We start from the raw sequence: 24,776 nt of genomic DNA, 5'->3' as shown, positions 1-24,776 counted from the left end.
AAAAATATTGCCTTTTGGGATTCCCTGAGCACTAGAATTCAAAAACATAGAGGATATCCTGCTACCATTCTTCTCCTTTGTACACTTCAGAAGTCTCTCCATTAGCTATTTGTGGTACAAACCATACATCGACCTCTCTCTGACTTGCTCATTGTTATGTTCTGTCTCCCTGTTTGCGGTCCTGTAGCCGTGGTGGCAGTCAATACTAGTATAGTCTGGTGGGTATATCTTTCCATTTGCAAGTCTTCTCAGGCAAGTTGAAGGCATCCTCCGTACTAGCTTAGCGCTTGTTCTACCCAGGATGTCAACATTTCTTGGGTAGTCTATCATCCAATTCTGAAGCTATACAAAGCTCCTGGTTGGTCCCCTGTTCACACCGTCTCCACATTCTTTAGTGCCTACTTAAATGGTGCCAGTTTTAAGAGCAGCAGTGAGGTAGACTTGACAGCAGTGTTCGATTTTGTTGTTTTTTTTCCTGTCCGGCATCTTATACTCCTTTTTTTTTTTTTTTTTTATGTTCTGGAGAGCTGGCTTTAGAAATTATTTATTCTGTTGAGGTAATCTCTTGTAGGGGCTTAGTTTATTTTACCAGTTCTATTAAATGCTCTATATGCTCCATATAAACCTTTCTAGAAGACTCTTTCAAACACCAAAGAACCTAAAATAAATGACAAAGTAAATACCAGTGGCCTGCCGATGGGTATAACTTGGTGCAAGGAGAACAGTTTGGAGTTAAACACAGCTGCCAAAGAGGAGTGCTCAAGCCCAGAGGCCGGGTTATCAGAGGAAGCAGAGACAACCAATTTGAGCTGTCGGGGAGTTTCCATTGAAGACTTTCTTGAGGAAGACCTAAATGAGAAAAAGGAGTCAAGTGCGACTAATGTCCGTTATGAAACAGAGGTTAGTATCCAAGTATTGGACAAAAGAAAACTCCTAAAGCTACACGAATATGTTAGGGAATTGCATAAATGGCAATTCTTAATATAGTGTTATCAGACCTGGTCTCCATATAAGTGGGGTTCCATAATATTTCATTGTAATATCACCTAAAGCATAGACTTTAACACCTTTCCGCTGCAGCCACCTATGACCTTCACGACAGAGCGCGTTATTTTTCAAATCTGAGATGTCACTTTATGTGGTAATAACTTTTGAATGCTTTTACCTATCCAAGCGTTTCTGAGATTTTCTTGTGACGTACTTTGTTAGTGGTAAAATTTTATCTATATTCAGTGTTTATTTGTGATAAACCCCAAAATTTAGGTTTTTCTAAAATTTAAATGCATCTGCTTGTAAGTCACATAGTTATACAACACAAAATAGTTGCTAATTAACAGTTCCCATAGGTCTACTCTATGTTGGCATAATTCTTTTAATGTCCTTTTATTTTTCTAGGACATAATTTCTGCTTAATTTATAAGCCTTGTTTTCTCACATTTTCAAGAAAATTTCAAAAGCCTATTTTTTTAGGGACCAGTTCAGTTCTGAAGTGTCTTTGAGAGGCCTATATATTAGAGATCCACACAAATGATCCCATTTTAAAAACTGCACCCCTCAAAGTATTCAAAACAACATTCAGAAAGTTTCTTAACCCTTTTGGCATTTTACAGGAGTTAAAGCAAAGTGGAGGTGAAATTTACAAATCACGTTTTTAGGCAGAAATTACATTTGAATCCAATTTTTTTCTGTAACACATAAGGTTTCACCAGAGAAACACAACTATATATTTATTGCCCAGATTCTGAAGTTTTTAGAAATATACTTCAAGTGGCCCTAGTGTGGTAATGATCTGAAACACAGCCCTGAGACACAAAGAAGCACCTAGAGCAGGGGTCTCAAGCACGCGGGCCGCATGCGGCCCCTGGGGCTGTCATCTGCGGCCCGCGGGACACAGAGCTGCTAGTATCGGCTCTGCTCCGAGACTCTGGAATTCCCTGACATCGCTGTTCACATATGAACAGCGATGTCTGGGGCTTCCCCAGAGCCGGAGTCCCGAGCAGAGCGCTGATGTCGGCTCTGCTCCGGGACTCTGTGGAATTCCCTGACATCGCTGCCCATATATGGACAGTGTGTCAGGGTCTTGCCCAGAGCGGAGTAGAGCGCTGGTGTCGGCTCTGCTCCTGGACTCTGTGGCATTCCCTGACATCGCTGTCCACATATGAACAGCGATGTCTGGGGCTTCCCCAGAGCCGGAGTCCCGCGCAGAGCGCTGATGTCGGCTCTGCTCCGGGACTCTGTGGAATTCCCTGACATCGCTGCCCATATATGGACAGTGTGTCAGGGTCTTGCCCATAGCGGAGCAGAGCGCTGGTGTCGGCTCTGCTCCTGGACTCTGTGGAATTCCCTGACATCGCTGTCCACATATGAACAGCGATGTCTGGGGCTTCCTCAGAGCCGGAGTCCCGAGCAGAGCGCTGGTGTCGGCTCTGCTCCGGGACTCTGTGGAATTCCCTGACATCGCTGCCCATATATGGACAGTGTGTCAGGGTCTTCCCCAGAGCGGAGTCCCGGGCAGAGCGCTATTATCGGCTCTGCTCCGGGACTCTGGGGAAGCCTCTGACATCGCTGTCCATACATCGACAATGATGTCAGGGGCTTCCCCAGAGCAGGAGTCCCAGTGATGTCAGCACAGCTGGAGTCCCAAGAAGAGCCTACTAGCGCTCTGCCTGGGACTCAAGCTCTGGGCAAGCCCCTGACATCACTGGGGTAGCCTCTACAGAGGGCACTGGGGCAGCCTCTACAGAGGGCACTGGGGCAGCCTCTACAGAGGGCACTGGGGCAGCCTCTACAGAGGGCACTGGGGCAGCCTCTACAGAGGGCACTGGGGCAGCCTCTACAGAGGGCACTGGGGCAGCCTCTACAGAGGGCACTGGGGCAGCCTCTACAGAGGGCACTGGGGCAGCCTCTACAGAGGGCACTGGGGCAGCCTCTACAGAGGGCACTGGGGCAGCCTCTACAGAGGGCACTGGGGCAGCCTCTACAGAGGGCACTGTGGCGTTATCTACAAGTGGGTTTGTGACAGTATCTGAAGAGGACACTGGCATTATCTAGGGGTGTGTTGCATTATCTACAGAGGGCACTGTGGCCTTATCTACAGAGGGCACTGTGGCCTTATCTACAGAGGGCACTGTGGCCTTATCTACAGAGGGCACTGTGGCCTTATCTAGGGGTGTGTTGCATTATCCACAGAGGGCACTGCGGCAGCATCCACAGAGGGCACTGCGGCAGCATCCACAGAGGGCACTGCGGCAGCATCCACAGAGGGCACTGCGGCAGCATCCACAGAGGGCACTGCGGCAGCATCCACAGAGGGCACTGCGGCACTATCTAAAAAGGGGCTGCCCAATCTTGACGTGTGCTAACTGAGCCGCCGGACTGCATTTAGCGACACTTAAACTGGAAAGCTGGATTGTTGAAATAAGCACGTGGAGAAATTTCTCAAATTTTAAACCTAGCGGTATTATTATAGTAATGTAGTATTATTATTCTAGTAATATAGTGTTATAGTAGTTCAAATAACTAATTGATTAACAATAATTTAGTATTGTATCAAATTTGAAAATAATGCGGCCCATTTTTTCTATATGCGGCCCACTTACCCGGCCGAGTTTGAGACCCCTGACCTAGAGGGTGGTTTTGGTGTCTTCGTTTTATCAGATTATATTTTAGACACCATGTCTGGTTTGAAGAGGTCTTGTGGTGAAAAAACAAAGGAAACGCCCAATAAAATACCCAATTTTGGAAACTACCCCCCACAAGGAATTAATCTAAGGGTGTAGTGAGCATTTTGACCCCACAAGTGTCATAGATTTTATTAGAATTTGGCCGTAAAAATAATTTTTCAATTTTTTTCCAATAAGATATTTTTTTAGCTTAAAAAATAAATCCGAATTTCCAAAAGGAATAAAGAAGAAAGAGTCACTAAACATTTTTTGTTTAAAAACTGCTATTTGGGCACACGGTAGGGCTCAGAAGGGAAGGTGCGCCGTTTTGGCTTTTTGAGTTCCGATTTTGCTGGATTGGTTTCTCGGCACCATGTTGCTTTTGAAAAGCCTTTAACCCCCCAAAAGTGACCCCATTTTGGAAACTACATCCCTTGAGGAATTCTCTAGGGCTGTAGTGAGCGTTTTGACCCCACAGGTGTTTCATAGATTTTATTGGAATTGGGCAGTGAAAATAAAAAAAAATATATTTTTTTTCAATAAGACTGAGCTTTAGCTCAAAATCTTTCATTTTCTCAACAAATGAAGTAGGAAAAAACAACATTTGTAAAGCGGCAGAGTACCGAAATACCCCATATGTGGCCTAATCTTTTGGCTGGACAGACGACGGCCTAATTTGGCGACTTACAAAGTATTGGTTCACAATTGCAGAGACTCTGATGTGAAATAATAAAAGAAACCCCTGAGAAGTGACCTCATTTTGGAAACTACACCCTTCAAGGCATTTATTAATGGGTGTAGTAAGAAATTTCACCCCACAGGTGTTTTCCAGAAATAAATGCGCTGTGGATGGTGCAAAGTAAAAATTTCAATTTTTCCCCAGATATGCCATTCCAGGGGCAAATAAGTTGTGCCACTGGAGGCACACACCCCAAAAATGGTTAAAAGGGCTGTCCTGAATATGGCGATGCCATATATGTTTTAAGTAAACTGCTGTTTGGGCACAGTGAAGGGCTCAGAAAGGAGGGAGTGTCATTTTGGTTTTTGGAGCCCAGATTTTGCTTGGTAGTAGTTTTGTTTATATTTCGGTTTATAATGTGGGGGCATAGGTAAGCTGGGCAGAGTACATGAGGGCATAATCAGATGGCATAATATTACGGTAAAAAAAAAAAAATTATGCACAGGCCAGTGTCTCACTGATAAATGTCCTTTCTTATCCCCTTTTTGGTACACACTCCGCACCTTTGTAGTTTGGGGAGTTTTGCTGGGAACGTGTTGTCCTGGTATAATATGGGCACCCTCACTTCCAGCAGATATGTTTGAGCCCTCCCGTTCCTGGTTCGCTAATATTAGGGCCTTGATAATCGCCTCTTGAAACATAAGAAATCTTCCCCGCACATCTGCATGTTCTTTCTTTCGTCACTTATGGGAACCAGAATTTATTTTAGGGTATGTGCACACACACTAATTACGTCCGTAATCTACGGACGTATTTCGGCCGCAAGTACCGGACCGAACACAGTGCAGGGAGCCGGGCTCCTAGCATCATAGTTATATACGATGCTAGGAGTCCCTGCCTCTCTGCAGGACAACTGTCCCGTACTATAATCATGTTTTCAGTACGGGACAGTAGTTCCACGGAGAGGCAGGGACTCCTAGCGTCGTACATAAGTATGATGCTAGGAGCCCGGCTCCCTGCACTGAGTTCGGTCCACTACTTGCGGCCGAAATACGTCCGTCAATTACGGACGTAATTAGTGTGTGTGCACATACCCTTATGTTTTCAAAGACGTAGTGCTATGAGGGCTGTTTTTTGCCGAACGAGCTGTAGTTTTTATTGGTACCATTATGGGGTACTTTCAACTTTTTTTTATCCTATCTTTTGGGAGGCAAGATTAGCAAAAAATTGCAATTCTGGCATAGTTTTTTTTATACAGCATTCATCGTGCATTATAAATGAAACGCTAACTTTTTATTCTGCGGGTCAGTATAATATTGGGGCTATCAAATTTATATAGCTTTTTTTATGTTTTAAAACTTTTTATACTATATAAAAAAAAATTCTGTCGCCATGTTCTGTGAACCATAACTTTAACATTTTTTAGTTTACGGAGCTAAATGAGAGCTTGTTATTTGCAAGACGAGCTATAATTTTTATTTGTCCAATTTTTGGATACATACGACTTTTTGATCACTTTTTTTTCAAATTTGTGGGAGACAAGGTGACCAAAAAACAGCAATTCTGACATTGTTTGGTTTTGTTTTGTTTTTTTAGGTCATTGACAGCGCAGGTTAAATATCATAATATTTTTATAGTTAAGGCCGAGTGAGGGGAGGAGAAAAGGGCCATTTAAAAAAATGTATTTATTTTTATTATGTGAAACTTTTTCTTCTTTTTTTTACTTTTTATTTTCACCTTTTTTTTTTTTTCACTTTTCTTTTAGTCCCACTAGGGGACTTGAAGGTCCAACTGTCTGATCTCTATTCTAATGCATTGCCCACAGGTAGGCTTCCGTACTCAGGAGGCCAGTGTGCAGCCGTCGGTACCCAGTGCCGATCGGCTAGAAATCACCTAGATGCCGAGTTCACTTTTGAACCTGACATCTAAGGGGTTAATGATGGGGACCGATGCTAGCTCTGGTCCCTGCCGTTACAGCAGGGTGTCTGCTGTAACAGACATCTGACACCTGTGACTGACGGAGAGGTCTCAGTTTCTGATCCCGTGCCATCTATTTGTCTTAAGTATACGACCTTTTGAGGGAAGCAGTAGCTTTCCATGACATATACTTACGACACATGTCAGGAAGGGTTTAATGTCCAAAAAAATTAACACTATTTTGTGTTTAAAAATAGAAATTGTTTTGTGATTGAATATTTCACAATTTAGAACATATGATGTGTGTTTACTGCAGTGCTTCTAATACTTTTTGCCATTGTATTTAAATATAAGTATAGATCACCAATTTTTTTTTTTCCAACTGAAATTAGGACGCAGGCAAATTGCTATTGGACACACATTCAACAGGTGTACATCTTGATCACAGCCGTAGTTCTAATCTCTCCGATATCCTGGAGGAAGAGGAGGAAGTGGAAGAAGACTGTAATGTTCCCATTGCTAAAAAATGGGGACAGTCATCGACAAGCACAGGTGGAGATAGTTCTGGAAAGGTACATTATTCAAGCCTTCTAGATAAAAACATGTTGAAAATATAGTTAAATAGGAAACTGCAAGGAATAAATTGATATAAAATCTAGAAATCTTATAAGCAAACAAATGTAGAATGTGTAAATACCTTGTGACCGCAGATACTGTAGATTTAAGTTGTCTACTAGACAGATTTTTCTAAACTCTAATGTGTAATAAAATACATTTGTTATTGAATTTCTACAGGGGCTTACAGTTAGGCTTCAGCACCCTTTTGCAGTACCCTCCCCAGTATTTTTGTAAATTTCTATATTCACTACTTTCACATTACATGCTTGTGCTTTTTAATTCCCTTTTGAAAATTCATGTAGTTGGACTGCTGTGAGACAGACAGCGATGAGGAAATTCTTGAAAGGATTTTGGATCTGCCTTTACAGAAACATTGCAGTAAGAAATTATTTAGCATCCCCGAGGTGACTGAAGAAGAGGATGAAGAAGATGAAAATCTTTCCCCTCACGTTGTTTCCAAGAACCCACACTGTAACATGGAGGCACAGAGATACCACTATGGAAGCTCCCATAAAGCCGCCTCACCAAAACCAGGACCTTTAAGTTGTTTAAACGTACCTACAGAGACTCCCATCAAAGGGAGCGTTGTGAACAACCAGAAAATGGAATGTGGGGAAGACTGTGTTTTTCTTGAGGAGGATTGTTGTCCTAAATCTAAAAGTTGTGTTTCTCAATCTCCATCAGACATAAGGCCTTCAGTCTCTGAAACCCAAATGTGGAAAACGAAAAGGAACAACTATGATAATGACCGAGCATGTGGTTTCACAGAGCCTAGCCGGAAAAAGCAGAATGATAGTCGAGAGCACTGCAGCCGAATGTCCGCGAGTTCTAATCAAGGTGGACTTTACAACTCTAAATCCCAGAAACCGAAAGAGCCGATATCTTGTGGAACATCTCGGGACAGCTCCCACATAAACAACAAAAGCTTAAAGAATAAACTGTCTAGACATACTCAACAGAGTCACCTCCTTGGTTCCACAAATTTCAAACCGATAGCTCCTAGTGCTTTCAGCAGTAGCTATTTAGAAATTGATGTAGAATATGATACAGAAGATGAGGAAGAGCCGTCATATCTAGCTCACAATACTAGCCAGGCTAAAGCTGATCTTTGGGAAGATGGCTCTCAGACTGACAAGGAAGGTTGGAGTGAAAGTTCTGGCTACTCTGAGCCTATCCAGTATACAAGAAGGAGAAATGATGTGAAGAGACCAAATAAAGAACAAAGTAAAGAAGAATATCTTCTTGGCACACCATCCCTTCTCCATGCTGGATTAGCTCAGCTAAGCAGCAATAAAGGGCACCACGTTAACAGAGCACAAAGTAGTAGAAGTATGCGATCAGTTCGATGGGAATGTGATGGAAAGGTGATGCTTGAATCCCCAATGCTTACAATGTGCTCAGCTGCTTCCGTCCTTCCTTTCGTGGGTTTCTAGATGCCGTATGTGGTGGCTGTAGCTTTATTAGTACCATCTTGTGTTTGCTTTCTATATGTTGTGAAATGCCAGCCGAGAAAATGAAGCATTCCAGGGCTTCTGCTGTGACTCATTGCTTTGCATTAGGTGCTTTGTAGAGTGATCTATTAAAAACCATTAAGCGTACAATATTCCTCATCGATAAAATTTACATAATTCGCTATTATCATTTGTACATGTAGAGTCTTGCGTATATTAATGCTCAAGACTGCTAGGTCAATTTGGACAATTTATAGAATCCTATATGAAAGCTGCACTACATTCCTTTCAGAACACCTGCGTCCCCTTGTAAAATGAACTTGCAGTTGTTTTGCATTATTAGCACATAGATAGGAATCGTCTAAAGATTTTCTGTAACCTATTCAATAATAGATTTCCACATCAAGGTTCTGATCTGTAGTGACATAACCAAGTAAACCCAACTATTATAACACCGTGTAGTCTCCCTCTACTGTTTACAGATAGTTAAGGGAAATATCTCAGTTGCCATCTATATTCTATCTATATCCAGATTGATAAAAGCTAAACATGCAAGTCAAATATGAGTTATATATGTTTGATTTATAATCCAGAAGGCAGTCATGTTGTCTCCGTAACATCTAGTGATGAACATATGTTAACTAATCTTTCACTAATGCATTTATAAACCAAGATTGATGTAAATTCTAGAGATGAGTATTGGACGGAATCCTAGTACCATTAAACATTTTGGTTGTGGGCTGCTTATACTCAGCTTGTCCTTATCCAAATTGTGATTATGATTTGTTAGTTCTCTAATTAAAGAAAAAACAACCCTTTGATCAATCTGTTGCTTTGTCTATAGGAGAATTTAATTGAAGATCCAAAGATGCGATTACAGCTCATTCCTACCGGTTACACAGCATTGCACAGAAACCCGAGTACAAGTCGCATAAATTCAGACTCTGAATCGGGTACATCTTTTAATATTATTCTTTATATACTGTGGTAATTATGATTTGTGGTGTGTTTTTTTGTTTGTTTTTTAGGTTTTAACGAACTTGTTTTTCCCTCTTTCAGATGCCGTGCTTTCTACCCAACCAGATTGTTGCCAAGAAAAAATATTAGAAGATGGGGACAGCCCCTCAAAAGAACAGGAAACGGATTCTGTAAGGATATTTGTAGCCCTTTTTGATTATGATCCAGAGACAATGTCTCCTAATCCTGAGGCATATATGGAAGAACTTCTTTTTAAAGAGGGACAGATTTTGCAGGTATATCTCATTCTCTCAAGCTCACGTAGGAGCACACAATGTAATCTATTTAAACCTATAAGATATCAAAACAAGCCTCAATTGAATAAAAACAATAATCATTCAATTATTTGCAGGTGTTTGGGGATAAAGATTCAGATGGCTTTTATCATGGAAAATGTGCAGAAAGAACTGGATACATCCCATGCAACATGGTCTCTGAAATACATATTGAGAGTCAAGAAGTCAGAATGCAACTTTTGAGACAGGGTCACCTAACACCAACTTCTCTACTAAGTGACATGGGTAATCTCTCATTATTGTGGTCCTATCCATACTTCTTACATCTTCCAAGCACAAACCATATAATGCAAATAGTCTATAATGCACAATATAATTTTGTTCTTTTGAATGTTTAAAGAGGACCTGTCGCTAGGTCATATGAGTTGAACTGGTTTACTGACCTGAATAGTGCTGTCTCCCTGATAACAGCAATGTTTTTCTTTTTTTCCTGGGCCCCCATTCCATAGAGATGGCCCACTGTTGTGTTGGCTCCCTATGTTCTAATTTGCTGTAGTTAGCCAACAGGGCGTAACCTACTCTCAAGCTGCCTCGCGGCGATTGGTGAGCATCAGAGGCAGGGAAGCTAGCTGCACCCTGTTGACTAACTACAGAGAATTAGCATATAGGGAGCCAACACAACAATGGGCCATATCTCTGGAATGGGGGGGTCCAGGACAAAAAGAAAAACCGCGCTGGATTCAGGGAGACTTATAATAAAACTAGCATGATAACTGTATTATAATATAATAGATTTACAATATATTGTGTGTGTGTGTGTGTGTGTGTGTGTGTGTGTGTGTGTGTGTGTGTGTGTGTGTGTGTGTGTACAATAAAATGGATAACATTTTTATTTTTTTCTCTTATGTATAAATCGGTGTATTGTGGCTTTCAGAGTCACAACCGCATGTTTGATGTGGAAGTACTTAAGGCCCTTTTACACCTGCCAATTATCGAATAAACTATCATTTCCCTTTGTAAGCAGGGCAGCGATCAGCAGATGAACAAGCATACGCTTGTTCATCAGCTGAACTAATAGTTTTAAATGCTCAAACTGTTATTGTTGTCGGCAGCACATCTCCCTGATAGAAATGTACGAGTACAAGCGATTGTAGTAACGAGCTCTCGTTCCCATACATAGCTCCTTGTGAAAGGAGCAAACGAGCGCCGATCGATGAGCTGTCTCGTTGATTGGCGTTCGTTGTACCGGCCAAAATTGTCTGGTGTAAAAGTACCTTAATGTATACCCAGTTACAATATTCATACCTAGTGCTGTTATCTGCCATTCCTGATAGATTTAGTTTTCTGACTGACACTCTTTGAAGAGGCTCTGTCACCACATTATAAGTGCCCCATCGCCTACATAAGGAGATCGGCGCTATAATGTAGGTGACAGCAGTGCTTTTTATTTAAAAAAACGATCTGTTTTCACCACTTTATTAGCGATTTTAGATTTATGCTAATGAGTTGCTTAATGCCCAACTGGGCGTGTTTTTACTTTAGACCAAGTGGGCGTTGTACAGAGGAGTGTATGACGCTGACCAATCAGCATCATGCACTCCTCTCCATTCATTTATTCAGCGCATAGGGATCCTTTTAGATCAGTATGTGCTGTCTTATACGAACACATTAACGATACTGAAGTGTTTACAGTGAATAGACATTCCACGGGATGTCTATTCACAATCTCTGCACTTCGTTACTGTTTTTGTGGTAGTTACAGCAGAGCAAGCATAATCTCGTTGTAACCTGTCATCTACAGCGTAATCTCGCGAGATTACGCTTGCTCTGCTGTAACTACCACAGAAAGAGTAACGAAGTGCAGAGATTGTGAATAGACATTCCGTGGAATGTCTATTCACGGTCTAAACACTTCAGTATCGTTAATGTGTACGTATAAGGCCTCATTTACACAAGCGTGTGCGTTTTGCGCGCGCAAAAAACGCAGCGTTTTGCGCGCGCAAAAGGCACTTGACAGCTCCGTGTGTCATCCGTGTATGATGCGCGGCTGCGTGATTTTCGCGCAGCCGCCATCATAGAGATGAGGCTAGTCGACGTCAGTCACTGTCCATGGTGCTGAAAGAGTTAACTGATCGGCAGTAACTCTTTGAGCACCCTCGACAGTGCATTCCGATCACCATATCGCGTAACCTGTTTAAAAAAAAAGAGGTACGTACTTACCGAGAACTTCCCGGCCGTTGCCTTGGTGACGCACCCTTGGTGACGCGCCTCTCTTGACATCTGGCCCCACCTCCCTGGATGACGCGGCAGTCCATGTGACCGCTGCAGCCTGTGCTTGGCTTGTGATTGGCTGCAGCTGTCACTTGGACTGAATTGTCATCCCGGGAGGTCAGACTGGAGGAAGAAGCCGGGAGTTATCGGTAAGTCAGAACTTTTTTTTTTTTTTTGCCGCGTTCACGTATATTGGAATCGGAAGTCACTGTCCAGGGTGCTGAACCCGTTTAACTCTTTCAGCACCCTGCACAGTGACTGTCTCCTGCCGGGTTCGGTCAAAACGAGTTCGGCCGAACCCGGTAAAGTTCGGTTCGCTCATGTCTAAGACACTCCGTTCGGATGTTTGTAAACAGAAAAGCACGTGGTGCTTTTCTGTTTACATTCAGTTTGACAGCTCTTCCGCGAATCACGCAGTTCGCACGGAAGTGCTTCCGTGCGGCATGCGTGGTTTTCACGCACCCATTGACTTCAATGGGTGCGTGATGCGCGAAAAACGCACGATTATAGAACATGTCGTGAGTTTTACGCCACGCACTCGCGCAGCGCAAAATTCACGCATCGTCTGCACTGCCCCATAGAGTAATATAGGTGCGTACGACACGCGTGAAAAGCACGCGCGTCGCATGCGCGTATATTACGCTCATGTAAATGAGGCCTTAGACAGCACATAGTGATCTAAAAGGATCCCTATGCGCTGCCTAAATGAATGGAGAGGAGTGCATGACGCTGATTGGTCCGCGTCATACATTCCTCTGTACAACGCCCACTTGGTCTAAAGTAAAAACACGCCCACTTGGGCATTAAGAAACTAATTAGCATAAATCTAAAATCGCTAATACAGTGGTGAAAACAGATTGTTTTTTAAAAATAAAAAGCATTACTGTCACCTACATTATAGCGCCGATCTCCTTATGTAGGAGATAGGCCACTTATAATGTGGTGACAGAGCCTCTTTAAGCTTTGAAATCTAAATTGAGAGAGCGTGTTTTTTCCTTATTTCCTCCAATCTAGATTCGGGTGCATCTTGACAAGCGATTAATGGTTTGAAAAATCTTCCCAAGTAACTGATGGGCATTAGCACGATTGGTTGGGGAGGAGTTTCCTCTTTTGGCTGGTAGCTTCATAAAAGCTGTGTACTAGGCAGGCAAATGTAATGTAAATGTTGCAAAGAGCAGCGTTTAAAATTGGGCTCTGTTCACATTCCATTTTTGCATTTCGTCAGAGGTAAAAGCCAGGAGGTTCTCCTGACGTATACCTCCAATGGAAGGCTGCAGCTTTTGCAACGGCATAGGCATATGGTGGCATACGTTGCTCATTATAAAGAAAAGTTTATCTGTACAATCGTGGACATACACAGCAGAGGGCCCCCGTGCAAGAATAGTATGTGGGCCCCTTACTCTCCATTAGCTGACCAAAGAACACCCCGCCATCATGTGTCTCTAACAATTAATCAATAATTCTGAACCATTGTCAATAGCTTCTTCCATACATTCAATCCAATAGAGTACAAAGCTGCTTTTAAGGTGGCAGTGGGGCCCCCTACCTACTGGGCCCCTGTGCAGCTGCACATGTTGCACCAATGGTATGTCCTCCCCTGCATTTGTAATAGGAAAGCGTATGTTTTCTATACAGTAAAAAAACAAAACTGTATAACAACTTGACCAATGACTACAGGACACTCTGGCATACGCCTAGTGCATGGGGCCCTATGGATACGTTCAGCGTATGCACCAGAAGCTTTTACAGCGCATGCGCTGAATGTAGGCAAATAGCTAGATGTGAACTGAGCTTTATTGTCACTGATAATGACTTAAATAGTTTTATCATTGATTTTATTAATTTTTTTGTGCATTTACACTGGGCTATTATTGTTACGATCGTTCAAAAACGTACAAGTCTCAACACTAATTGCCCAGTATAAATGGGCATTAATAGTCCAAAATAATATGGTCATTTAATTTATTACCGTATCCTGTCAAATTTCTCTGTCCCTCTTCAGAAGGAGCTTTTAATGGACTACACGCTGGATCGCTTACCTGCTTACAGCGCATTTCTACCCATAATAGACTTATACATAAACGCAGATCTCTTTCATTTATAATGATAACACTTATTTTATGGTCTTAAAATTCAGGGTTTTTGTTGTTCTGCATTCAGTCACTGATATGTTGGAGAAGAAAAGTAATAAGTTGTTGTATTTTTGGATGACTAGAGCATTATGTATTTAGCCTTAGGGTAGCTGAACAATTTATTTCTAATACAGCAATATTTTCATGGCTTTAATGTCGTTTCACCTTAAATGGTTTACAACTGAAGAAATTGGGGAAAAAAAGGAAGAAAAGTGTTTTAAAACATTGTTACGTAGTACTGTGGTATTCTTTAGAAAATGTGGTCACATTTCATTAACACAGCATTTCCGCCCTAATTCTTAATTCTAAATGCTATTTCTTAACTGTTCCAGGGGCCGTTTTGCAGCACACAAAACTGTTGTCAAGGGCAGTTAGGATCATTTATTTTTCAGTTATACCTTATATATACATTTATGTATAAATGTCTCATCTTCATTGAATACAATAACTTTATATTGTACATATTCTTCAGCTTTCAATTATTGGTAATGGTTGTAATCCAGTCAAAATAGTTTGAATCATTATTATAAGATATGCTGGCATATTTTGTCAGTAGATAGCTGTAGAATGACCAGATAAGAGCCAGGTCATCAAAATTTGTTAAGAGCCCCCATGATGCTGCAAGATGAAGGCTTCTCATTCCAAACGGCAAAAAGCTAGATCTTGCCCAGTTGAGCTATTGTCAAGTAGATCTTTATGCTGTGTTGATCCTAAGTGACAGGGTGACACTGGCTTTGACTATCCCGGGTAACTATCCTATTGATAGAGGTTTGATGATATCAGAGGTTGTTTCAGAATGGGTAGGACCCAACACACTTGTAACAGTACATTTTACATATTTAAGGATGTCCTACTTTAATGTAATACATTTCCCTTTAGTGGAAACAAAAAAGAATTGGCAATTTACAAAAAAATACCTGTGCAGCAATACAAATTTATAACAAAATAACAACCTTCCGAATGTAAAGTAACACCAGGGTAATAATTTTCTTTCCTTATCATGTTTAGGGTAGTGTGAGCCCTGTGAATGCTAAAGCACTTGACTGTTAACCCCTTCCCAGCAATTATGACATGCGTTTTTGTTTTTTTCAGTCAAAAGGAAATATCTTAACAGCCAGTAGTTTGTAGCCTGTGAGACCTGATGTTTCTCACGTCACATGAGCTCTTCATGTTATATTATTTTGCTTTTAATTTAAATACTATTTACAGATTGTTATGCTTTTGATTTTTTTTCTTCTAGCCCGCACTGTTCCTGAGATATCCGGGACCAGGGGCGTAACTAGGAAAGACTGGGCCCCATAGCAAACTTTTGACTGGGGCCCCCCCTCCCCTGGGTGTCACACAATCCCCCCCCCCCAGTAGATAACGCCATACAGCCCCCTCTGTAGATAGCGCCATACAGTCCCCCCTGTAGATAACGCCATACAGCCCCCTCTGTAGATATCTACAAAGGGGGCTGTATGGCGCCATCTACAAAGGGGGCTGTATGGCGCCATCTACAAAGGGGGCTGTATGGCGCCATCTACAAAGGGGGCTGTATGGCGCCATCTACAAAGGGGGCTGTATGGCGCCATCTACAAAGGGGGCTGTATGGCGTTATCCACAGGGGGGGCTGTATGGTGTTATCCACAGGGGGCTGTATGGCGTTATCCACAGGGGGGCTGTATGGCGTTATCCACAGAGGGGCTGTATGGCGTTATCCACAGGGGGGCTGTATGGCGTTATCCACAGGGGGGCTGTATGGTGTTATCCACAGGGGGGCTGTATGGCGTTCTCTACAGAGGGGGCTGTATGGCGTTCTCTACAGAGGGGGCTGTATGGCGTTCTCTACAGAGGGGGCTGTATGGCGTTCTCTACAGAGGGGGCTGTATGGCGTTCTCTACAGAGGGGGCTGTATGGCGTTCTGTACAGAGGGGGCTGTATGGCGTTCTCTACAGAGGGGGCTGTATGGCGTTCTCTACAGAGGGGGCTGTATGGCGTTCTCTACAGAGGGGGCTGTATGGCGTTATCTACAGGGGGGACTGAATGGCGTTCTCTACAGGGGGTCTGTATGGCGTTATCCACAGGGGGGTCTGTATGGCGTTATCCACAGGGGGGGCTGTATGGCGTTATCCACAGGGGGGGCTGTATGGCGTTATCCACAGTGGGGGCTGTATGGCGTTATCCACAGGGGGGGCTGTATGGCGTTCTCTACAGAGGGGGCTGTATGGCGTTCTCTACAGAGGGGGCTGTATGGCGTTCTCTACAGAGGGGGCTGTATGGCGTTCTCTACAGAGGGGGCTGTATGGCGTTCTCTACAGGGGGGCTGTATGGCGTTATCTACAGGGGGTCTGTATGGCGTTATCTACAGGGGGTCTGTATGGCGTTATCTACAGGGGGTCTGTATGGCGTTATCTACAGGGGGTCTGTATGGCGTTCCCTACAGTGGGGGTCTGTAGGGAACGCCATACAGCCCCCCCTGTAGGGAACGCCATACAGCCCCCCCCTGTAGGGAACGCCATACAGCTCCCCCCCTGTAGGGAACGCCATACAGCTCCCCCCCTGTAGGGAACGCCATACAGCTCCCCCCCTGTAGGGAACGCCATACAGCTCCCCCCCTGTAGGGAACGCCATACAGCTCCCCCCCTGTAGGGAACGCCATACAGCTCCCCCCCTGTAGGGAACGCCATACAGCTCCCCCCCTGTAGGGAACGCCATACAGCTCCCCCCTGTAGGGAACGCCATACTGCGTCCCCAACCCCCCAAAAAAATGCGACCTACAGTGTGAAAAGACAAAAGACATGTATCCCCTATCCACAGGATAGGGGATACATGTGTGATCGCTGGCAGCGATAAGGAGAACGGGGGACCGAAAGTCCCCTGAAGTTCTCCATGACTAACCCCTGACTTCCGGCGTCTGCGCAGCTCAATAAAAATGAAAGGAGCGCTGGTCACGCATGCGCACAAGCGCGACCGGCGCTCCATTCATTTCTATGGAGCTGCCGACACAGACCCCGGAAGTCCGAGGTTTGTGATGGAGAACTTCAGGGGACTGTCAGTCCCCCGTTCTCCCTATCGCTGCCAGCGATCACACATGTATCCCCTGTCCTGTGGATAGCGGATACATGTCTTTTGTTTAATGGCAGAGCGGGGAGATACCTCCCTGCTCTGCCGGAGTGTTCAGTGGCGTCGCGCTGTAGCAGCCATAGCGGCTGCTAACGGAGACTCCGGCCATGGTGGGAGCCCGTGCCGGCGGGCGATACGGGCCCCCTCATGCCGCGGGCCCCGTAGCAGCCGCTACGGCTGCTATAGTGGTAGTTACGCCACTGTCGGGGCCGTTAGTTCTGGTGTCCCATCTGCAAATGGGGCCTCTGACTTTCATGCGGTGCGGTTACCCCTTATCAAGTGACAGGTGTCACCCACCCACTTGACAGTCAAAGGCCTTATTTGCATATCGGGCATCAAAAATAAAACCACAGATATCTCTGCAACGGTGGGGACTAGATAGTATAAAAAGCGGCAGAATCTGTGAGACACTTGCAATCTAAGGCATCATGCACACGACCGTACCCATGTGTACGCCAGCGATTTCCGGGTCGGCCAGCCGGCCAAGGAGTGACAGCCGCGAGCCGCCGGCAAATCGCGGACCCGTGTGCATGGCCCCATAGGAATGAATGGGGCCGCAATTCTCCCGTGGATTTTCGGGGGAATTGCGGCTGCAAAAGCACATTGGTGTGCATGGGGCTTAACTGAGATGTCCGCTGCAGTTTTTTGGGGCAGGTGATAGGTTCTCTTTAAAGTAGTATTGGGGTTTTAACAAAATGTAGCTGTTTAAATCTACATAAATAAATATTAATACTTTGCTTTAGTTTTTTTGTGCCTACTTTGTTTTCTCCATTTATATACAGAGCTCCTTTATACACTTTTAAAATTTCTGCTAGTTTGCTTTGGACCAGTTTTATTCCTGTCAGACATATGACTTTATATCCTAAGGGTATGTTCACACGCGGAGTCAAAAATGTCTCAAAATACGGAGCTGTTTTCAAAAGAAAACCGCTCCTGATTTTCAGACATTTTTTGTGCCACTCGCGATTTTCACGGCGTTTTTTACGGATGTTTTTGGAGCTTTTTTCAATAGACTGCTCCAAAAACGTCCCAAGAAGTGTCCTGCACTTCTTTTTCGCGGCCGTTCTTTTACGCGTAGAAAAACGCTCCGTCGGAACAGAACGCCGTTTTCCCATTGAAATCAATAGGCAGATGTTTGGAGGCGTTCTGCTTCCGATTTTTCGGGCATTTACGGAAAGAAAAAAATAGACCGTGGGAACATACCCTAAGGATATGTGCACACACAAACTCAAAAACGTCTGAAAATACAGAGCTGTTTTCAAGGGAAAACCGCTACAGAGTTCCAGAGGTTTTTTAAGCCACTCGCGATTTTTGGTGGCGTTTTTTGCAGCATTTTTTTACGCCCGTTTTTGGAGCTGTTTTTCTATAGAGTCTATGAAAAGCTGCTCAAAAACAGCTGAAGAAGTGACATGCACTTATTTTTCTTTTTGAAAAAAGGCCGCCAAAAAAACGGCCCGTCGGAACAGAACGCCGTTTTTCCCATTGAAAACAATGGGCAGATGTTTGGATGCGTTCTACTTCCGATTTTTCAGCCATTTTTCGGGATGTTTACGGCCTGAAAAACGGCTGAAAACACTCCGTGTGAACATACCCTTAGGCCTCATACACACTTGTGTATTTAGTTAGCATTTTGCATCTGTAACTTTTTGTTATTTTATTCCAAAGACGTGTGCATCCGAAACGCAGAAAAATCATAATTGAAACATTCTCTCATTTGTATACACTTTTTTTTTTGGCATTAAAAAAATAATGCATGAACTATTAAAATCTAAATAAGGCCTAATGCCCCTTTATACTTAAAAGATTTTAAAAATGTTAGAAATATGGTAAGACAGCCCTGGAGTCCTTCAATGGACCGTGGGTTGTCTGCCCATATATGGTATGTCACTCAATCGCGGCGATCCAAGGGGCATCCCCCTTTCTCATTTACCCCTTGAATGCTGCAGTCAGCTTTGATCGCAGCATTCAGGGGAATAGCGGCGGCGATGAGGTTTCTCCTCTCTCTGCCGTCACAGCGGGGCTGCGGCTGTGTAATACAGCCATTGCCCCACTCCTGACAACAAGTGCGCGCGCGGTCAGCATGAGGTGATGCGGCCGGCGCTGCACTAATGTGCGCAGGCACTGAAGACAGAACATGGGGGTGATTTACAGTGCACCTGCCATGTTCTGTCTTCAGTGCCGTCGCTCATTAGTGCAGCGCTGGTAGCATCACCTCATGCTGACCTCGCGCACACTTGTCAGGACTCAGGAGCGGGCCAATGGCTGTATCACACAGCCACAACCCCGCTCTTATACATTCATGTGTTACAATGCTAAGCTGTTTGTTGGTGCACGGCATCGAAACAGTATCGAAACAGTATCGAAGGTTCGATGCATCGTGCATCCTTACTCCATACTCCGAGATGCCAACGGGGAGGAGGTTGTACACAGCAGATCAAACACTGAGAGGTGGGAGGGGGACAGAGTGCCGACACATCTAGGATCAATGTCTGAATCAGCAGCACATCCAGCAATGTACAGGAGTTACACAGACTCTACAGTGCCAAAATGATAGGACATTTTTGATGAATACTATTTAGAAAGTTACTTAATTTTGCATTTAGGAAGCAAATGAGCAATAAAACAATAAATACATTTTAGCACAAAGCCCTCCATAGTTGATAGGGATACTTAAACCGATACCCTGTGAATCTGGCTAGAACGAACACTTATATGTGAAATATGAAACTTGTAAGCTAAAATACTGCACTAAAGTATATGAAACTATGTTTCATTTAGCTTCCCTTAAATCCTATGCTGCACATGATCAGGGCAACATATGCCTGTTGAGAGATGCCTTGATGTCCTAAAACCTTGTTGTAAAAGTTGTCTATGTACAAGCGTTGCTGTAGGATCACTGGTTGGAAGTGTATGGAAGCACATACACACATCTTTACAGCATGGTCGTCAAGAGCTTATGTTTGCAATTGCAATTATAAATGCAATTATTATTTCCTGGACAACTCCTTTTTAGTAAGAAATTAGTAAAATAGCAAAATTAAATTTGTTTAATGATGCTTTGAAATGGTGTTTCCTATGCACGTTATAGACACCCACTTACCCGTTTTTATAGTGAAATGCTTTTTATGCTGAGCTGTGTTTGCTGCCTGTTTTGATGTGTTGCTTCTTCTGTAGAACGTCTGCTTACTCTCTATTGCTTCTGTTTGTGCTGCTTCTTTTTTTTTTTGTCTTAAAGAAATCGGAGCTTATTCTGCTCCTCCTTCTCCTCCTCCTCCTCCTCCTCTTGCTCCTTCAGGCAGCTTCACTACTCCTCCACCAAAACCCAGACGCTCCAAGAAAGGTCTGTGCTTTCCTGTGCACATTCACATGCTTTCTATGATTCTGGTCACCAAAAATTGTCTACTTTGCTATTGGGCAGAACTAATGTGTTACTAATTTCACCCGAGTATCATGAGCAAATGCAAGGACTATTATCTGTGGGCATTCTATGAAATGTATGAAATTTTATTTTAGTGTATATCTTCTTTATCTTGAGAATAAGCAACACTGTCTTGCTTTAGAGCTTATGGACATTGTCTTATTTATGGCCTGCAGTCTTTTTTTTTTTTTTTTGGCAAAATCAGACTTCGATCTTTTCCTTGTTTGCATTCTGCTTTATTTAAAAAAAACAAAACGGCAAAGATATGGGTCATGCATGGTAGGATGATTAGTGGATTCCTTTTCACACACAGCTCTACTAGAGGATACAAGGGCATGCTCTTAATTTAAACAGGTCTGTCATTGTGACAAGTTCTCTTTAATTCATTATATATTACCTGAAAAAAGGTTCTACCTTTTTTTTTCCTCTTTATTTTCTCAGTTCAACGCTCATCTGCTCCTGAAGAGAATAATGCAACAGGTAAATATCAGTCAAACTATCAAATACCCAGTTGCTAATATTTACATATTGCCTCGTGCATCTAAACTCACAAAAATAGAGTCCGTGTGCTTTAAATACATAACACAAGATTAAATATATAGCACTAAGGCATGTAGCACTTATTCGCCCTGATCTCAAATGAAGAAAATGGAACAGCACAGTAAGTTAAACCTTCGAGTGCAACGCCAAAGGAAACCCAACACCACCGATCAACATCCAGTACAGGCCGAACAATAATAAAGGAAGGCAATGATCAATGTCGATTTATTAACCCATGTCTCATGTAACATTTCAGCTTGAAAAAAGCTCCATGGAGGAGTTGTAACATTGCAATAGAGTTATGGGTAAATAAACCAAAATTGGTCATTTATTGCTGTCTTCCTTCTTTATTGATTGGCCTGACGGCTCTGATCAATTTTTCTTTTTTTTTTTTTTTTTATCTTGGCTTTCCACTATTGTGACTTAAAACAGATTGTCTTGTTAAAGATTTTTTGAGAAAACAGCAAGCCAAGATCACACAGACATCACAATGTGCAGAAATCCGATCAATATGTAAATAAAATCTGAGAGGCAGGACTTGGCTAAGAAAGGGTCAAGTGTCACAGGGCTGTAAAATATTTCAACTGATCATTTAACATTATTCCATACTAATCGGTATATTGAGTTATGAAACATCTGCTCTAAAATACTTTTCCTTCTGCATATTTTTTGCAGGTTATTACTCTAAAACCATGACCATTAATATGGAATTAATCTTCCTATTTGCTGCTTTAACAGCCTCCACTCTTTGGGGGAATGCTTTCCATTTAGATTCTGGGGTTCCAGTTCATCCCACAGTGGTTTGAGTTTGAGATCCAGGCTCTGAGTATCAGGCTCTGTACAAACCAGTCAAATTCTATCACACAAAACTTCAAAACTGAACAGACTTTTCTAAAACTGGTGCCACAAATTGAAAGCTCACAAGTCCCTATAACGTGTGTTGTAGCGTTTAGATTTTCATTAATCAGAACTAAGGGGCCTAGACCTATCCATGAAAACAGCCCAGACCTTTTATTTCTCCTTCGTTACACTTTACTGTTAGGCATTACACATTTAGTTCGTCATTTCACAGCATGAGACAATTCTAGATTCTTTCCTTGGTCACCAGATAGTGAAGTATGATTTATTACTGCAGAGAACATGTTTCTTTTGCAATAGACTCCAGTGGCCGAGGGCTTTACGCTTTTACTTGTCATTTCACCTGGTGATCCCAGACTTGTATGTGGCAGTTTGGTCATGGAAACCCATTCAGTAAATCAGCCAATAAACCGTTTTTGTGCAAATGTGGCTTCTAGAGGAGGTTTCACACTTGGTAATGAGTCTTACATCTGAAGGCAGATAAGTTCTATGTGCTTCAACTCTTGGCAATCCCATTGTGTGAGCTTGTGTGCTTCACACTTGAGCTGTCACTATAATGACATTTACAGCCCACTTGACAAACTTATTGTACCTTGTTAGAGAGGTGGCGTCCTGTGTTAAAGGGAATGTGTCACTAGAAAAATATATATATTTTTTTGTTAAACTGTTAGTATATAAATGATTACACATTGTTCTAATTTTTTAAATTTTTTCACAAGTCAGGAAATATTATAAATTAGATTCTAATTTATAACATTTCCATGTGCTGGTCACTAGAGGGAGCAATTCCCAAAATTGCAGCATTGGCATGTGGTAAAGCAACCTCATTGCTTTATGCTGCAAAATTGGGGAAGACACACTCGCTCTAGTGTACTCAAACAATCCCCCCTCCTTTATCTTGGCTAGTGCCAGGAGAAAGGAGGGGGTTGAATGTTCAAACCTCCTACACTGTGTGCCGCTATTTTTTGAGTGAATGACCAGTGTAGGAGGATTAGATACAGTGGTAATCACACAGTATAACACTAACATACACAAACATAACTTACCTGCTCCTGCCGCCGCCGCTGCCTCCACTCCTAGTCCTTGCATATGGACGGAAGCCGCGACCTGAAATCGTCATCTTACTGTCCGGCCGTGGCTTCCGGTCCACATGAAAATGGCGCCGGATGTCGCTCGGCCGAAGACCTTCCTTTTGGACTGTGTGGGAGCGGCGCATGCGGCTATAGTGAATGTAACGGCTAATCGACACATACAGAGATGAAAAAAAAATGGCAGCCCCCATAGAGAAGTAAAAGCGAGAAAAAAGTAAAGCACAAAAACACAAATAAATAAAATTTATTTTAATAACATACTAAAAGCAAAAACATATATAAAAATTTATTTTCGTGACACCTTCATTACGACAATCCCTGTCTAGATGCGCTATTTGGGAATTTGGGATTCATAGGGGGGGGGTCCCCGCTCAGAGAGTTCTTTGTCTTTTATTGGCAATAGGAAGCAGAAAATAGAGTATCTACTTACTATGGCCCTGTGGCCACTAAACCTATTAGCAATTGTTTACACTAGAGACTGGTATCAACTTGGTTTGTTAGGCATTTAATGTGTGCAAATCATAACTTCTTCTTCTTTGCATTACATATATATCAACGAAGAACATTTGGTGCAAGTGTATAAAATTAGTGTCTCAAAAACATTTGCAGTACATAGAGATTATTTTTGGGAGTTTTGTAAAAAGAACAGACCGTTTACTGATCTTTCCTCTAGATATGCAAGCAATTTTTTTTCTTTCTTTTTTGTCAAAGATGTATTGACTGATGAATTTGTCTATCATTAGGCATTCAACCGAAGACCAGCAAATCCGATCTGAACATCTCCATGTCAATGGTGGCGATATTTGATTATAATCCAAAAGAAAGTTCTCCCAACCTTGATGTTGAGGTACAATATTTTTGCTTAAGCTGTAGTAAAATTTGGAAAGCTTCAGTGCTTCCTTTCTGTTTTTCTGCTATTAAACACTTGAGAACTGTCAAGCTGTCATTTTTAATTATATTAAATGGGTTCTATGCTTACCTTCACCCTGGTACAGCCCTGTAAATACTGTAGAAGTAAATCTTGAACCCTAGTAGTTGTATACAAGTTATACGTTCAGTAGCGATAACGTTGATACTGTGCTCTGCAGATTAATGCCTAATGCAAATACTGTAATTTGATATGGAATAAGCTTAATACAGTAGCGTAAATTTTCAGGTGAGGTATACTCCGCTTAAAGGTAGTTTATGGAAAATGTATGGTCGAATTAGACAGATTTCCTGTTACTTGACTTTCCAGTGGAATGGCAGAATCTGGTCATGCAGAGCCAATTATTTTAGTAATTGGCCATGCATGAACAATTTTTGCAGTGTGGCAGGGTGCATTATCCCGCTGAAAGATGCCACTGCCTCCTAATTTTGTTTTTGTTTCCCCCTTTTTATGTGCTTTTATCATTACTGCCTTGACTGTTTGACATATTGTCTAGTTTATTGCTGTATCAATTGTTGTATATTATATATTATACACCTCTTTTTTTTGTGTTCATGCAATATATTTCCTTACTCTGTTGTAAAAACTCAATAAAATGTGTTGAAAAGAAAGATGCCACTGCCAATAGGGAATATTGCCATGAAGAAGTGTACTTGGTCTTCAACTATGTTTGGGTAAATGGTATGTGTCAAAGTAACATCCACATAAATGCCAGGAGCTAAGGTTTTCCAGCAAAAGATTGCCGAGAGCATCACACTACCTCTGCTAGCTTGCCTATCGTCCCACAGTGCATCCTGGTCTCATCGCTTCCCCAGGTTAGCGATGCACACCGCTGTCCACATGATGTAAAAGA

At 42.7% G+C, this 24,776-nt stretch overlaps 1 protein-coding gene across 20 annotated transcripts in view; it reads left to right on the top strand.

The window, feature by feature from the left end:
• Positions 1 to 24,776, top strand: part of TSPOAP1 (TSPO associated protein 1) — a 235,225-nt gene that overhangs the window by 206,335 nt on the left and 4,114 nt on the right. For 16 of the 20 annotated variants that reach the window (XM_075854076.1, XM_075854070.1, XM_075854068.1 and 13 more), the window contains 9 exons: positions 634 to 900; positions 6,651 to 6,830; positions 7,179 to 8,240; positions 9,172 to 9,280; positions 9,387 to 9,580; positions 9,697 to 9,865; positions 20,324 to 20,428; positions 20,948 to 20,986; positions 23,739 to 23,842. In XM_075854076.1, coding sequence (XP_075710191.1) covers positions 634 to 900; positions 6,651 to 6,830; positions 7,179 to 8,240; positions 9,172 to 9,280; positions 9,387 to 9,580; positions 9,697 to 9,865; positions 20,324 to 20,428; positions 20,948 to 20,986; positions 23,739 to 23,842 — 2,229 coding nt within the window. The remainder of the gene's footprint in view (positions 1 to 633; positions 901 to 6,650; positions 6,831 to 7,178; positions 8,241 to 9,171; positions 9,281 to 9,386; positions 9,581 to 9,696; positions 9,866 to 20,323; positions 20,429 to 20,947; positions 20,987 to 23,738; positions 23,843 to 24,776) is intronic. The other 4 variants (XM_075854074.1, XM_075854078.1, XM_075854075.1 and 1 more) reach the window with 4 other exon arrangements.

This window comes from Rhinoderma darwinii, chromosome 2 (assembly GCF_050947455.1).
Source record: "Rhinoderma darwinii isolate aRhiDar2 chromosome 2, aRhiDar2.hap1, whole genome shotgun sequence".
Lineage (NCBI taxonomy): Eukaryota > Metazoa > Chordata > Amphibia > Anura > Rhinodermatidae > Rhinoderma > Rhinoderma darwinii.
This window is presented reverse-complemented; position numbering and strand designations above follow the sequence as displayed.